A 17,055-nucleotide genomic window follows, 5' to 3' on the forward strand; every position below is an offset into this window, starting at 1 on the left:
GCTCCAGGATAATACCAGCTACCACAGAAGTGAACCCCGTATCTGGCTCTGCAGTTCCCCATCTGAAGACCTAGTTACTGGTGGAGATTCAGTTACTAAAATAAGCATTTTTAAAATAACCATTTAAATCAATGATTTAAATTTAAAAGCCTTTATTTAAGACTAAGGGAATCACTGTCCCTAGATCCTGAGAATGGTTCCCAGAGCCCCATATACATGAACACTCAGGTGCTCAATGGTTTTCAAACTCCCTTCTCTGGTACGCTCAGCATTCCTTGTACATGCTGGAGACAAAGGGAAAACCAAGTTGGTGGAGCTCTGGGCCGCTCGCTCTGGGCCACTCTGGGCTGGGCTTCCGCCAAATCACATCACTTTTCTCTTCTACCCACTGGAATAGTGAATGGCCTCTTCTTTAAAGGATTATCTTGTTAAATTTTCAAGACCACTGCCTGAGACCAACAAGGTGCCATGCTGACCACTCTAGCATCTCTGCCTAATTTTATTCCCTTCAATTTTAAAGCACCATCCTCTTGCCTTAGGAGCCCATATTCAGCTCCCCAAAGCAGCTGTTCCCAAGTTGACAAACCACTTGGCTGACTCAAATTACAAACTCTCATGCACATACTTCTATTTTTTAAATGGAATTGCACAAGCCACTAGAAAACCTGACTGAGTGAACAAACAAACAACATCCCAACCTCAAAATACCAAAATACTTAAGGCTTTAAATCCAAGGTTTCTTTTCTTTTTTTTTAAGTACATACCAAGTGTCTGATTTCTTCTTTAACTTAGTATAGAATAGGGCTCAGCACACAATAAGCTTGTGTGCAGAGGTGAGCACACAATAAAATCTTGATTTATTAATCCTAGGTGAGAATATGTCCACTTCCCTTCTCTTCAATTATGCTTCAGATCAGATCAGTCGGCTCAGTCATGTCCGACTCTTTGCGACCCCATGAATTGCAGCATGCCAGGCCTCCCTGTCCATCACCAACTCCCTGAGTTCACTGAGACTCACGTCCATCAAGTCAGTGATGCCATCCAGCCATCTCATCCTTTGTCTTCCCCTTCTCCTCCTGCCCCCAATCCCTCCCAGCATCAGTCTTTTCCAATGAGTCAACTCTTGATTACATTTGCAGTAAGTGTATTTTTGTCTCTTCCTTTTCCTCTTTTTGACTACTTTCACTCTCATTGTTGTCTGGAAGTTGTTTCCTGATACAGCCTTCAGAGGCTAAGTCTACAGTATGATGGCAAGTCAGGTGTTTACTGGAACCTTGATCAAGAGTTTGGTCACTGGAGTGAGCCAAGCGATTCCAATCCTTTCTTTTTTCTACCCTTACTAGCCTCCACCCTTGTTGAGATTTAACTGACCTAAAACAAAGGTTTCTTTTTTAGAGGTAAACCAGCTCTCTGCCTATAGATGAGACTCAAAGGAAAGATTGTGGGATCCCTTTTCCCCTGTACTCCGCCTTCTCCCCCACCAGCAAGCTGTCCTAGCACGTGGCATTTTAGCAGTCATCAAATGAGAGACTTACTTCCTCTGCTGTGTCCTTCTCTATCCGGACTATCTTGTTTTCCCAGTAGATTCGTTGTGACTCCAGCTGGCTTGTTAGTAAATATGAATACTATAAAAACACAGAGAATGGACACCAAAACATAAGTTACTGTTGTCCGTCTCTGAAAGTCAATTAAAACCTGATTTTTAATGACCTTAAGAAGAGTAAGAGGAACATTCAGAATGTATATTACATCTTGGTTCCACTCTACTCAATAATTAGGGGAACACAGAGATGACAATTACACTTCAGTCCCCTCTGGGGGCTTACAATCAATCTAGTTAGGGACAAACAGAGAAACGTACAATTTAAAAAACCCTTGTTTCTGTTCAAGCTGACTTCAAGAACCACATGGTTTTAAATCGAGTATAACTCAAATCAGCTCATCCAGCTACCCCTTCAGGAAGCTGTCCCTATCACTTCCAGCCTCGGGTTAATTGCCCCTCTTGGCTCCCACTGTGCCCATCATTAAGAGCACTTATGACATTAGCACTTAATCAGCCATTTACCAGGCTCTCTCCTTGACTGGACTGTGAACTCTTTGAAAGCAAGGCTATATCTTTATTTTTGTGCCCTCGATGCCTGGCACATCCTGGATGTCAAGAAAAGTTTGCTACCCAAGTGCATGAATGAATGAACTGTGCTGTGTAACTACAGAGAAAGGACAGATGGCTTATGACGGTAGGATCCGATAGGATTTCTGACAGAAGGTGAGATTTGAGAGGACCCTTGACACCTTGACAGACAGATAGGAGGAGACAGAAAGATTCCAGAGAAATGTGATGCTGTGGACGTTTAGGATTATTGCAGCCATGAAGTAAGACCAGTGAGCCTGGAGTATAGGGTGTGGTGAGATGGGGCCTATGCAAAGTTCCGGGGTATCACATCTAGAAATGTGAGCCAAAGAGTGTCAGGATCACATTTTGTATTCTGGAAAAGATCATTCCAGGAGACTGGAGATCTACTCATGTTTGCAGGCCCCAGAAGAGAATGAAAGAGCCACAGAAAGAAAGGACAATTTGAGAGAATGTATGTCACTAGAATGTATGTTCCAGGAGGGCAGGGAGTCCATTTAATGCTAAGTTAAATGGACAAGTAGCACATGGAAGAGTAGCTGACAGACAGCAACCCTCTATAGGTATTCACTGAATGAACATACTTAATTTGTAGGAGTTACTAAAAACTTAACACTAGAAATTGGAACTTTTTTCATGTCAATACAATATATTAATGGTAACAACTTCAGCTCTATTTTAGGCCATTTCACTGACTTTAAACACCTGGAGATGAGCAAGTTTTCAAATGTCCACTTCCTCCAATGGTTAAGGTATTTGTTTTTAAAGTAATTGTTTTGAAATTTATATAAAATAGGACTCATGTTAAACTTTTCTTTCCGTAATATAAAATTTACATATCATGTTTATAGTTTATATAAAGTTTACTGTTATGAGAAAAACCAACTGGGCAAATTTTGTTGTTTCTTCACTTATATGAATATCCAAAAATGGTTTTATCTATATAAGGCTTTATCTTTATCAATTACTAAATGTCAACTCAACATATACAAAAAAGCTTCTCGGCATGGAACGATGCTATTGGGGACTCCTCATCCTGACCAAGTTTGTTCCATTTCCGACTGCTACTGTGATGCCAACAGGAAGATTCTTAACTTCTAGTTTTATCACAGCTACAGAGGATAACCCTAATACTCTGAGACAACCAGGAACATAATGTTGAAAATTATAAGGCTCAATGAAACTTCAGATTTCCAAAGAAGAAAATCAGATGAAATAAAAATATTTAAAGAATCCTTCAGAGCAATATAGATCTTTAAAACAAAAGCTAACATGCCAGGCAAATGGCAAAATTAAAGCCCAAACAACCTTTCAAGTTAGAATAGTAAAAAGCAGTAGACGTAGGTATTTAGTGATTAATAATAAAATATCTTACCTCTAACTGTAAGGCATCTATTTTCTCCTCCTGGCAAGTATCACCCTCACATTCATACTGTACTAGCTTTCCATCTGTTTTACTTGCAACCAGTCGATGGACATAATTATCTAAAGAAAAGAATAAGTCAACCAAGGCATGGTTTTTCAGAATGAAAAGGGTCTCCATAAACCTTTAACTTGGACAAAATTTTTGTTTTCACAGATCCAAATTAAATGCTGCGCAATATTTCTTTACAAGTGGTTTAAATTACTGGAATTTTTAAAAAAGAGTGAGAGGGCAAGAGTGTAAGTATTAACTCTCTTTAACCTGGGCAATGCAGGCCATTCACATATGAAAGAGGGCCCTATGGGCCACCATGAGAATTGGAGTTTGCCATAGCTGTCAGGAAGATTTCAAGTTGTGAGAAAGGAAGTGGAGAGGTTCTGACAGAGATGTTTTTAGATAGAATGAGTCCAAACTAGAAATCAGGAGTGGTGTTCACCTCCAGCGTAGTCCCAGACTCGATGGTTGGTGAGCTGCATGGCATACGTGTGTTGGGTCTCCTCAAAGTGCTTATAGGCATGTCGACTCACATATCGTCCACATCCTATGTGGCCACATATTAAACAAATCCAAAGGTTCTGCCAGGAAGGAGGTAAGATCTTCATTAGTGATGTAAAATTACATGACCTGGTGTATGAGGTGTATGACACTGGGGTGTATGAGGGGCCTGACACAGGATGAGGTTTAGAGATGTTTCTACAGGAGTTCTGAATAAGGAGACTTATTCAAACTTATTCAAATTATTTTACATTCAAATAAGTCCCCTTATTCAAACCAGGGGACTTCCCTGGCGGTCCAGTGGTTAAGAATCCACCTTCCAATGCAGGGTCCTCAGGCTGGATCCTTGATCACGGAACTAAGATCTCACATGTCTCTGAGTAACCAACAACTAAGCCTGAGTGCTGCAACTAAGACCCAGTGCAGCCAAATAAATAAATATTTTTAAAAAACACCCAACAAGGATGCTTTTATGGGTCAATTAAGTTTTTCACTCTGGATTCTATGGAACTCTATGTAAACAACAAGGAAAAATAATTTATCAACAAAAATCTCGGCCTTTTCAAACACCAAAGAATGAAAGCATAAAGTATTTTGTGTAGGAGTAAAATAGTTTGTGTATTTTAATTTTTTCTTTTTTTGCCTGATCCTCAACAGAGAGAGAAAAAAAATCTGTCTCAAAAAGAATTGAAAACAATTTAAGTCACAATGGGCAGAAGAAAATCCCAGACAATTAAAGCTGTGTACATTATTCTTTTCCACCACTTGTTACTTACTTCCTGAACACCACACTCGAAACACTTATTTTCTTCTACTGGTTCTGGCGTTTGACAATATCGGCAAACAGGACATCTATAAAGGGCACCAAAAAAATAATGACACAGATTAAATGTAAAAGACAGCTGTTACAGAACCCCAAAGTCAAAAATTCAATTTTATATACTCCCTCTCTTACATAATATTTTTTATAACTAAGGCTATCATTCAAAAGACAAACACTTCCAAGCTATTCTCAAACAAAATGGAAAAAAAAAAAAAGATCTTGATAAAGCTGAAGAAAAGGGAGAAATCTTGATATGCCCCATATCTTTTTCCAGTCTTCTGCCTAAAGCTGAGGTAATCAAAGAACTAAATATTTACAGGTTACAATTAGAGACTTGAGACAAGTTATTTTTTTCATGTCTGGTTACCCATAATGTATTTTTACTTACAATCTACCTTATCTTCACTTCCTAAAGTTTTAAATCATCCAACATGTACCCTTGTCCTCTCAAGGTTGCTCCTAAGAGCTGAAATTAAATTCTGTAGTAAATTTCACTAAATTAAAACAAAAATGTTAATGTACTCATGAAATGCATATGACATTTTATCATACAATGAAGTTCACCTGGAAGAAGGTATCAGTGCTCTGTGAGTACTGTTTCGATTTACAAAAAGCCAATAAAAATGGCACAGAAGCCAAACTCATAGATACATAGAGAGGAAAGGTGGCTACCAGGGGCTGGGAAAAGGGGGAAATGGGGAAATACTGGTCAAGAGTTACAAGCTTTCAGTTATGCAAGATGAGTAAGTTCTGGAGAACTGGTGTACATTAATGTTGACTGTAACTGACAATATTATATTGTGTTCCTGAAATTTAGTAGAGGGCGGAGTGTGGTCTCACCATAAAATAAAAATAGAAAGAAAACTAAAAAAGGAAAGAAAAGGACAATGGTAAAGGTGTGAAGTGACGGATATGCTGAACTGTTTGGTTGTGATGTGTATTTGACAATGTTGATGTATATCAGGTTATCCAGTTGTACACCTTAAGTACATACAATGTTTAAATTATTTATATTTTGTTTTTAATTGTAGGCTAATTACAATATTGTGATGGTTTTTGCCATACATTAACATGAATTGGCCACAGATATACAACTGTCCCCTCCCTTTGTGCCCCCCAGCCCACCTGCTGTCACAGAGCACTGGCGCTGGGTTCCCTGAGTCACACAGCAAACTCCCACTAGCTATCTGTTTTACATGTAATAATGTGTATGTTTGAATGCTGTTCTCTAAAATCATCCCACCCTCTCTTTAACCCATCTGTGTCTCCTCTGCTGCCCTGCACGTAGGATCATCAGTACTATTTTTCTAGACTTCATATAAGATCAATAAAACTAAAAGCTGGTTCTTTGAGAAGATAAACAAAACTGCCAAACCAGTAACCAGGCTCACCAAGAAAAAAGGGGGAAGACTTAAATCAATAAAATTAGAAATGAAAAAGGAGAAGTTACAATGGACAACACAGAAATACAAAGGATCATAAGAGACTACTACGAAAAACTGTATGGCAATAAATTGGGACAAGTTGGAAGAAATGGACAAATTCTTAGGAAAGTGTAACCTTCCACAACTGAACCAGGAAGAAATAGAAAATACGAACAAATCAATCACAAACACAGAAATAGAAACTGTAATCAAAAGTCTCCCAATGAACAAAAGCCCAGAGCCAGATGGCTTCACAGGCAAATTCTTCCAAAAGTTTGGAGAAGAGCTAACAACTATGTTGCTATAACTCTTCCAGAAAATTGAAAAGGAAGGAAAATTCCCAAACTCATTCTACGAGGCCACCATCACCCTGATACCAAAACCAGACAATGATACCACAAAAAAAGAAAACTACAGGCCAGTATCACTGATAAACATAGATACAAAAATCCTCAAAATGCCAGCAAAATTCTAGCAAACGGAATCCAACAACACATTATAAAGATCATACATCATGATCAATTGGTCTTTATCCCAGGGATGCAAGGGTTCCTCAAGATGTGCAAATCAGTCAATGTGATACACCATATTAACAAATTGAAAGATAACAATCATAAGATCATCTCAACAGATGTAGAGAAAGCCTCTGACAAAATTCAACACCCATTTATGATAGAAACTCTCCAGAAAGTAGGCACAGAAGAACATACCTCAACATAAGAAAGGCTATATACGACAACCCCACAGCAAACATTATCCTAAGTGGTGAAAAACTGAAAGCATTTCTTCTAAAATCAGGAAGACAAGGGTGCCCACTCTCACCACTATTATTCAACATAGTTTTGGAAGTCCTAGCCACAGCAATCAGAGAAGAAAAAGAAATAAAAGGAATCCAGACTGGAAAAGAAGAAATATATACAATTTTGACTGTCAATTATACTTCAATAAAACTAAAAACATTTTTGAAAAAAAATCTATTAACCCTTAACTAAAGACAAAGTAATACTAAGTGCCAGCCATGAATATTTGTGTCTGATGGGCAAACATGATAGAAAGAGGGTTACAGCTGAGGCTAAGTGAACTAGCACCACCAATGCTCAAGATATAACTAGAATCAATCTGTTACTCAACTGAATAAATAAGACCAAGGAAAGGAAATATGCAGGAAGAACGCTAAGTGCTTGTCACAGATAAGGACCATGTTTGTCAAGAGAAAACTAAAGGATTTAGTCTGTTTCTTTTTCTAGGATCAAAAGAGAAGACAGGAGAAATTTGAAAAAACAACAGAAGTTGCCGGTAGGATCTCGCAAGCGGTCTTGTCAAAGGTAGGAACTAGCTCTGTGTCATCCCTTCAGTCTGTGTGGTGGCTATAGTAATTGTGGGATAAGAAATCAACAATTGGGGCTTCCCTGGTGGCTCAGTAGTAAAAGAATCCACCTGCCACTGCAGGAGACACAGGTTCGATCCCTGATCCAGGAAGATCCCACATGCCTTGGAGCAACTAAGCCCACGCACCACAACTATTGAGCCTCTGCTCCAGACCTCAGGAGCCGCAAGTATTGAGTCCACACGCTGAAACTACTGAAGCCCACGTGCCCTAGAGCCCGTGCCTTACTAAAGAAAAGTCCACGTGGCAATGAAGACCCAGCACAGTCAAAAATCAATATAATTTAAAAAAAAAAAAAACAAATGAATTTTTAAATCTAACTTTCAACACTGTGCCAGAATGATTTTTTGAAATGTATGATCCTGAGAATCAAAAAGGAGAAAAGAGGGGAAGTTACAAAAATTAACTTATTTGTACTATACAATTAGAACTCCATGATACATCATCCCATCTGTCTATTAAAAAATAACAGTTCATTAATTCTTCCTGCTTTCCCTTCAAAAATAATTACGAGCTGTTACCTTATTTTCCTGAGGAGATATTTGGGGAAACCCTCTCAGAATGTCATTCCCTGACAAGAAAGTACCCTTCAAGGCCTGGTACCAATACTGTCTTCTGTTAAGTAGCCCTTCCAGACCAACCCAGAGGAGGAACCAGCTCGATCTCTCATCTCTACCTTGAATTGTACGCATACATGTGTGATTCTCCCTTAGGAGACTCAATGTCCGTAAAGAGAGTCTGTGTTCTGATTCTTTGCCCCTCAGCACTGTGCATATAGAGACGCTTAAAACCCACTTGCTGAAGACACTGTATGGTTTGGAAGGCAGTTGCCCAGTGGGTTGAATTCTGGTCCCAGTTCTGGCATTCTCTGTCCTGACACTCTAAGCATGCCAACCATCACCTCTGGGCCTTAGTCTCCTCCTCTATAAGTAACGAGGAGGTTGGACAAGATGGTCCCTAAGGAAACGTGAAAATGCTATGGTTTTACAAAAATTAATGTGGGACTTTCTGATGGCACAGTGGATAAGAATCCGCTTGCCAATGAAGGGGACACAAGTTCAATCCCTGGTCCAAGTGAATCCCACAGGCCACAGAACAACTAAGCCCGGGAGCCACAACTACTGAAACCTACACGCCTACCGCCCGTGCTCTCCAATAAGAGAAGCCACCGCAATGAGAAGCCCGCATGCAGCAACAGAGACCCACTGCAACCGAAACAAAAGTTAACGTGTACTGAGAGTAAGACTGGAGTGGTGGGAAACAAAGAAGTATCCAGAACTTAAATGGGGTAGCAGATGGACACAAGATACACACTAATACTTTGTGGAATGCACACACCTCAGAGTGGCTTTATTCCAGGCAAATTTAAACCTTGGACAATTCTCTGAAGAACTAAATGATACCACAGAATTGACTAAGGACTCTACAGAACTGGGCCAAAATTATTCTCTGGTTAAACAAGCCACAGGAAAGCCAGGGTCTATATATTTGCTCAGAGATATTTACTGAGCTCCTCCTACGTACTACATCTCCCCCTAAGTATGGAGGGCACAGCAGAGAACAGCCAGACAAGGTCCCTGCTCTGGAAGGCTGGCCACATGGGGGCAAAGAACCGAGACTCCCGTAGACTTTCACCCCTCCTCACTCTTGGGCTTTGGAACGTGACCTTTTGCTCCCTGGCTACACCTCTCCCCCACACCATCTTCTCTTGGGTTCCACCGGTCACCTGGCTAACTCCTATTCCTCTTCCCTGAGTGATGCCTCTCGGACAAGCTTGGTGGGGTCAGGGCCCTATTCCCTAGTCACGGTGCTGCAACACTGTTCCTTTGTAACCTCGTTTATCTGTGTGATTATTTGATTCTGCACCTTCTTCTCTGCTGGGAAACCCTTGTGGCCAGTCTGATCTACCTTTCTAGCTAAGACTCACAATGCAGTCTGTGAAGGGAGCAGCAACTTCTGACTAGAGGAAATAAAAGTACAGGTTACACCTCAGTTCTTTGCACAGTGCTCCCTTTCATACAAACTGGGTCTGTGCTGCTTTAGGAAACAGGACACCATAGGTGTGTGTGTGCCTCTTACTTAGTGCCTGTTGTTACTACTGGCCACCAAGCCATCGATAATGATAAATCTAAAACGTCCAACTGGTGTAGCCCGGCACTCTGATAAGAAAGCCAAAGTCAACGGTAGACATAAAATGCAAGTGATAAACAAGATTTTAGACCTAGATGCCCTTTAAGTAGAGGAGCCTAAAAGCTAACCTTTACTCCCCCACCCCCCACTCCTTTCATTCTCTGGCTCTTGGAAGGAAAGAACGATTCATGCTGCTTTGGGACATTCCACAAGGATATTAGTCAGCACATTAGAAAGGAACTGGTCTACAGATGCTGACCCCATGTGAACTGAGGAAAAGCAAAGACGAAATACAGAAGGCCCTTCCATGTGACCTCCTCACCACTGTGGTACCCAGGTTTATAAAATCAAATACTTGGAGTGGTTCTTTCTGGAGGGTGCTGTTTTTAATTCTGGGAAAGAGTAATAATGAGCTCTGACAGGGAGGGGGATGCGCCCCTGCACTCACGTCGTGTCGTCCCAGCGCTGCAGACACTGGCTGTGGAAGCTGTGGTTACATAAGGTGGTGAGGATGCCGTTCACGGACTCGTCCATGCGCTCCAGACACACGGTGCACTTGGGCAACTCTGTCAGGTCCATCACAGGGAGGCTGGCGCCCTACAGGGAAACAACTTGAATGAGCCTCACTTGTCATCCACAGGTTCTAATTTTTCTTTTTTAAGGCAATAGTTTTCCTGATACTCTTTGACTCCTGGTAGGATGTTCTCAATATTATTGCTTTGTGAAAACAACCTAATTTGGTGAGGTTTTCATCCATGCAACAAATATTAATTGGTCGCCTCCTAGAGTCCCAGGACTGTGCTAGGCACTACGAATACCAAGGGGAACAAAGCAGACGAAGATCCCTGCCCTCACAGTGCTGACATTGGAGGAAGGGAGACTGCTGCCAGAATCTCATGTTACCAGACTCCTAGCTCTAACTGTAAATGGCCATGACCATAACAGAACACAAAGGAAAAAAGGCAGGAGTGTATCTGAATGATTTTCCACAGATTAAATTAAAACTCAACACTTTCTACTATGTGATAATAGTATCAACAACAGTGATTTTTATTTATTTAGTACATACTTATTAAATTAAATCCCTGCTTTGTGTGCCAGACACTGTTCTAGGTGTGGGACTACGGTGAGCAAAAACAGATTCAGTTAAGTTGCAAAACACAAAGTCTGTCCCTTTCCTCACAGAGTTTAGCCTCTAGTAGAGAGAGATACAAAATTCAAAATTTTCATGTATTATTATTTTTAAAATATTTATTTATTTATTTGGCCAGGGCAGGTTTTAGTTGTGGCATGTGGGATCTAGTTCCCTGACCAGGGATCAAACTCAGGGCTCCTGCACTGGAAGTACACAGTCTTAACCACTGGACCACCAGGGCAGTCCCGCAAAACTCCAAACTTTTAAAAACTGTTAATTACCAATGCTTGTAAAATGGTTGTAATTACCAATGGCTGTGAAAGAACACAGTGTGAAGGGCATAAGGATCTAGGTGGTCAAAAAAAAACACCTGTAACACAGAAATGTCTGACCCAAGCCCTGCCAACTAGGGGACTATTGAGGCAAAGGTGAGGCACATAAATAAGAACACACCAAGAAAAGTCACATTAATCTGCAGTCCCTGAAGAGTAGATATTTGAAAATCTCTCAAGAAGCCGTGTTCATTTAGAGAAAAGAATTCCTAACACTGAGGCCTTGCACAGTACCCGGCAAAAGAGTAGACTGATTTTTTTTTTTGGCCCACGCCACTCAGCCTGTGGGATCTTAGCTTCCCAACCAAGGATTGAATGCCCAGGTCCCCTGCATTGGGAGCAGAGTCTTAACCACTGGACCACCAGAGAAAGTCCCCTGTGCCAATTTTTATTTTACCTAATCTAATGACAGAACAATCTAATCTGAATTTATTCCTATCAAGTGGAATTCAATGTGAAAAGACCTTTATGGCTACTTTAAAAGAGGAAATATTAAAAGTATAACAGAGCTGGATCTACTACTTTATTCAAATGAGCACATGTTATAGGAATGCTTCATTGAGGGTGGGAGATCAGAGCAATTACTGATACAAATTGCTATCAAAAGGGAATTAAGTATTAGGATAAGGATTAAGGGTTAATATTTAAAACAAAAATATTCATTTTGGGGCTCCAGGCACAGTTTCATCCATCTGGAATAGATACATACTCAACTTCAATAACACAAATAATATTCTTTATTTAAAAAAATACTTTGGACAGTTTTTAAAAGTTGAGATAAAATTCACATATATAAAATTTGCCATTTTCAAGTGATTTTTAGTATATTCACAAAGTTGTACAACCGTCACACTGCTATCTAATTCTAGAACACTTCTGTCACCCCCAAAAGAAACCATGTGCTTGCTGTCACTTCTCACTTATCTCCCCCCAGTCTCTGGCAATTAACTTATTTTCAGTCTCTATGGACTGGCCAATTCTGGACATTTCCACAGGTATCTTAATTTTCAATTTTATACCATTCTGATACATTTATTTCAAACAGAGTTTGCACTTACATCCTCAGATTTCAATACTTCTGCCCTCTCCACATAGACGAGCTGGCAAACATCATCTTCTATTGAGTTGAACTGGCGGCCATTGCATGCCATGTAAAAACTATCTGCATCAGCCTAGGTAAACCAGGGCGGAAAAGGAAAAAATTAAGAGAGCGATCATGGTAATGTGCTTTCTATTCAAGATGGCTTCAATTATTCTCTTCATCAGCTTTTAAAAGTTATACTTAGGAGAGAGGCTAAGTGAACCCTGCAGGTCAATATCCTACTCGACAATTTTTTCTGATACATGGTAGTTTTATTTGAATAATCAGAAGCTACTGAAGTGCAATAAACTGATGGCTCCTACAATTTTATTTATTTATTTATTTATTTTTCATTCAAAATATGATGGTCTAGTGTTTATTTTGTTACGGCAGGTACACTTGAATTTCAAAAATTTAAAACATATAAAAAGTGGTTAGGGACTAACATTTGTATCAACAGTTGATAAATGTCTAAGATTGTTTATTATACAGCAGGGTACAATGGTAGTGCTAATGCCAACAGGGCACCGTGGAAATTAGTCTAAAAATTATTATTAGGCTTTATACAAGCAACATCATTTGCTGCTGTTTTAGAATTTGGGGACACAGTCTGCTTCTAATGCTAACAGTCCATGAACACTTTACAATTTTAATACATAGTCAACCAACAATGGTCAATGTTTCCCTTGATATCATTTTTTTCCCCTTTTGCCTCTAGTCAGCACTTTCACAGCAGCTGAGGTCAGTTCTATTTGGAACCAAATCATAACTGATGACTGTTAACGGGAGAGTTTTTCTTTTTTCCTTTCTGGCTGCACCTTGGGGCTTGCAGGATCTTAGTTCCCAAACCAGGGATTGAACCTGGGCCCACCAGAAGTGAAAGTGCTGAGTCTTAACCAATGAACTGCTAGGGAATTCCCTATGGAGAAGCTTTTTAAAACAAATGTCAGCATCTAGGTGAGAAAAAATAAGAGGACGAGTGGAACCAGCAGGGAGTGAGAAGCCAATTCCTTTTTTTCAATAAGCCAAATAATAACAGTAATTAATACATGATAGTTAGACCAGGATCCTGTCAGGAGGTTTTAAACAACCTAATGTACAATACCAAAAGCAAAACTCTTGGCCACGGTCAAGAGGTCCAAGATGAAGTAGCCTTTAAAATTCTAACAGTTTTGGTCCCTTGGAGTGGAAGACAGATAAAACCAGGGGAAATCAGTCCCCTGCAGAAAGCACATGTGCATTTGTGGATAAGAACACAAGTAAATCCAATCTTCCAGTCTAGCCTCAGTAGGAAGTAACAAAGAGACAATTCCAGCTTTTAAAGCTCAGCAATTTTTAGAGGCAGCTGAGAGGCTGTGGCTTGTGTGGATTTCACTCCCACACAGGCATTAGCCCCAACATAGGAAGTTACGTGCTCTGGCCCTGCCAGTACAGACAAGCTGCCTGAAGAGAGGAAGTGTGTTCTGCAAAAGGAAATGCCGCACCATCAACCTTGAGGTCGAGATTTGAGTTGTATCAGGCAAAAACAGTCCTGGCTGTCTACCCTCACGGGGTCTTGAATCTTAGAGCCACTGAAGCTTTTCAGTAGCTTTTCACTGCACCCAGTTCAGTTCAGTCACTCAGTCCTGTCTGACTCACTCAGTCCTGTCCGACTCTTTGCAACCCCATGAAATGCAGCACGCCAGGCCTCCCTATCTATCACCAACTCCCAGAGTCCACCCAAACCCATGTCCATTGAGTCTGCACATGGATGATGTAATTCAAGTGTGGATTCTTATATTATCTATGCTATCTTAATATGACCAAGAGAGCTAAGCCACTAAGGGAGGATGACCAGTTCTGAACATAGATTCTGCAGGGACTTTTTGGTGGAGAAGGGGAGGCTTTTCCTTTGGGAAATAACCTGTATATTGGGTAAAGGGTATTTGAAATTAAAATGTTAAAAGTCAGTTCCTGGATAATAAATTGTCTTTAACACTAAGCAGCAGCAGCCCCAAATGGCTTCTCCCATTTTTCAAGAGCAGTGGCTTTGCCTTGAAATGCTTTTGGATGAATAACCAGCACAGTGAGCCGCTGGACTCACGCACCAAGGGCCAGTGGGCCACGGCCAGCTCTTCAGGGCTGCCATCACCACCAGAACTGCTGCAGATGTGGCTGCCAAGAACAGCAGACCCGGCCAAAGACCTCCAGCTCTGTAGATGCTCCCTAAGCGCCCAAGCCTCCTCAGGGGAAGGGAAAAGGTGTGTGATACTGGGAATGTGACAAAATCTACTCAATCCCAGATAAATCCTTTCTTTCTTGGGGGAGTTACCCGGACCAAAGGTGTATACTTTTTGAACACACTGCTCTCTTCTTTAAAATCTTGATATTGGAAATGTAGCTCTACTGGCTGGGATATTTACTGAACACCCAATGCATGCCAGGTACTGTATATGCAAAGGACAAGAGCAGGGAGCAAAATCCATGTGCCTCCTGCTTCAACCCAGCACTGAGATGCACTGAACAAAAGCCTGAAGCTAACTGCAAAACACACAGAAGAAACAACTCATTTAAAATGCCTGTACTATATAGAGCCCCAAATTTAATGAAACCCAGCTTCTGTTTTTTTCTAGTCCTTTGATTTGATTGTTCTCTCCTCAGGATTAACTCCGAAAAAGAAAAAACTATCATATCAATGTTTCTTTACTGTTGCTGCTGCTAAGTCGCTTCAGTCGTGTCCAACTCTGTGCGACCCCATAGACGGCAGCCCACCAGGCTCCCCCGTCCCTGGGATTCTCCAGGCAAGAACACTGGAGTGGGTTGCCAGTTCCTTCTCCAATGCATGAAAGTGAAAGTGAAGTCGCTCAGTCGTGCCCGACTCTTAGTGACCCCATGGACTGCAGCCCACCAGGCTCCCCCGTCCATGGGATTTTCCAGGCAAAGTAATCAGCTAGTAACTAGTTGTTACTAGTGATCAACCAGTGCTAAGAACGTATTTTTTACTTCTCAAAGAAAAGTAGGCTGGCCTAGGCCTACAAGTGATAATGAGCCAACATACTCCATTGAGAGGTTATCTGTCCTTTTCTGTTCCAAAGAACTACAAAACTGAACCCCCTTCTGCCTCCCTGTACCTTGAATTATAAATTAATTCATCAAAGGGCACAGTACAACTTTGTAGGCACATCTGACACCTCCAGCATAAAGAAAGATGAGGCCAATAGAGATTCAAAAAATGATAAAAGACATAAAATAGGTCTGTTAGTTCTTAATAAAAATTCTCTGGTGAGAAACAGAAAGGCATAAGAATACAGTTACCTGCCCAGGCCATGGAGTCAGGCTGCCTGTGTTTGAATCATAACTCTTTGACACTAGCTGTGTACCCTTGGGCAACTGACTCACTCATGTATGTTTCCTCAATTATAAAATATGAAAGTAATGACACCTACCTCATGACATATCTGAGAGGACTCAAGGAACTAATGCATGCGAAGCTAATACCTGGCATCCAGTAAGTGATCCAGATTTGGTGCCTACTGAGTCTACTCTCATTAGGGCCCAATATTAATTTAACATCTTCGAGACCTATACTAAGAGGGTAGTTTTAGGCCTTAGAAAATCCCCGATAGAATGAGCCTTAGACCTTAAGATCTAGCATTACAGATAAAAAATACAACTCACAATACCAAGGTCAAGGGGTCTATCTTCAGAGAGCACTAAGAAAGCTGTGTTACAGTCCTAGAAAACATCTGTCAACTTAAGCAACTTACATGTGGTCAAAAGACAGAGGTGGAGAAACAAGTATTGGATTGGCCAAAAAGTTCATTTGGATTTTTCCATAAAATCTTACAAAGAAAATCCATTAAGAGTAGCAGAAAAATTCCACAGCATCATCTGCAGACTGCGAAGGGTGGCATGTGCTACAGAGACGTTTATGGGATTTTTAGACAAGTTACTGTTGTGGGCTTAATACACCTCAGACTAAATAAAAAGCCTAATATATTCTCAAACATTTTTTTCCCAATCCCTTTCTACGTTATCTGTGTTACTTGCTTACCACCCTTGCCCATTCAGTAGAAGCTACAAGTGAAATACTGTCAGGACACAATTCTTGGCGAACAGTATCTTCCCTTGCCCACATCCTGCTCCTGCTGGACAAGGACTACACCCTAGGGATTAAAGTGAGGGCTTAATTCCCAGCTTAATTCCCAGTCACTTATTTCTAGCTGTATAACCGTGGCCAAATCACTAACCTTGCTCTGCAGCTGGTTTCCTCATTTGTAAAACTACGGTAACAACAGTACCTGTCTACCTCATAGGGGTATAGTAAGGATTACATCAGCTAGTGCCCATTAAGCACTTAGCAGAGTGAATGGTACAGAATAAGCAGTCAATAAAGGTTGCGTATTATCACTAACCTCATTATTACATTTAAAAGATTTAATATACCACTTGCCCACTATTCGCAAAGTGTCTCAGTGACCTTAGACGGTGTTCTGACAGTCAGTGAAACCAGCTGTTAGATGCTTTTCAGTTCTCAGTGTCAACTTGTGAAGTCTAAGCTCATAGGGCCATTGAAATACTTTTTAAATGTCTCCCTCAAAGGTGCAGTGCTTTGTAAAGGTTAAAGATAATTGTGTACTTTCTTGGACTCAGAAATGCACACTAAGTTTTTGTTTTCTTTTTCTTCTGGTGGCCCAATGAACAGGTACAAATAC

The 17,055-nt window shown here is 40.7% G+C and overlaps 1 protein-coding gene across 2 annotated transcripts in view; it reads right to left on the reverse strand.

The window, feature by feature from the left end:
* The window catches only part of BRAP (BRCA1 associated protein), a 31,708-nt gene that overhangs the window by 8,749 nt on the left and 5,904 nt on the right, over nt 1-17,055 (reverse strand). For both annotated transcript variants that reach the window (XM_086347843.1, XM_086347842.1), the window contains exons 5-10: nt 12,339-12,452; nt 10,262-10,410; nt 4,826-4,901; nt 3,991-4,129; nt 3,507-3,616; nt 1,536-1,625 (exon numbers count right to left, since the gene is read on the reverse strand). In XM_086347843.1, the coding sequence (XP_086203969.1) occupies nt 1,536-1,625; nt 3,507-3,616; nt 3,991-4,129; nt 4,826-4,901; nt 10,262-10,410; nt 12,339-12,452 (678 nt within the window). The remainder of the gene's footprint in view (nt 1-1,535; nt 1,626-3,506; nt 3,617-3,990; nt 4,130-4,825; nt 4,902-10,261; nt 10,411-12,338; nt 12,453-17,055) is intronic.

Source organism: Bos grunniens, chromosome 17 (genome assembly GCF_055505025.1).
Source record: "Bos grunniens cultivar Pamir isolate PY7600 chromosome 17, Bosgru_T2T1.0, whole genome shotgun sequence".
NCBI lineage: Eukaryota > Metazoa > Chordata > Mammalia > Artiodactyla > Bovidae > Bos > Bos grunniens.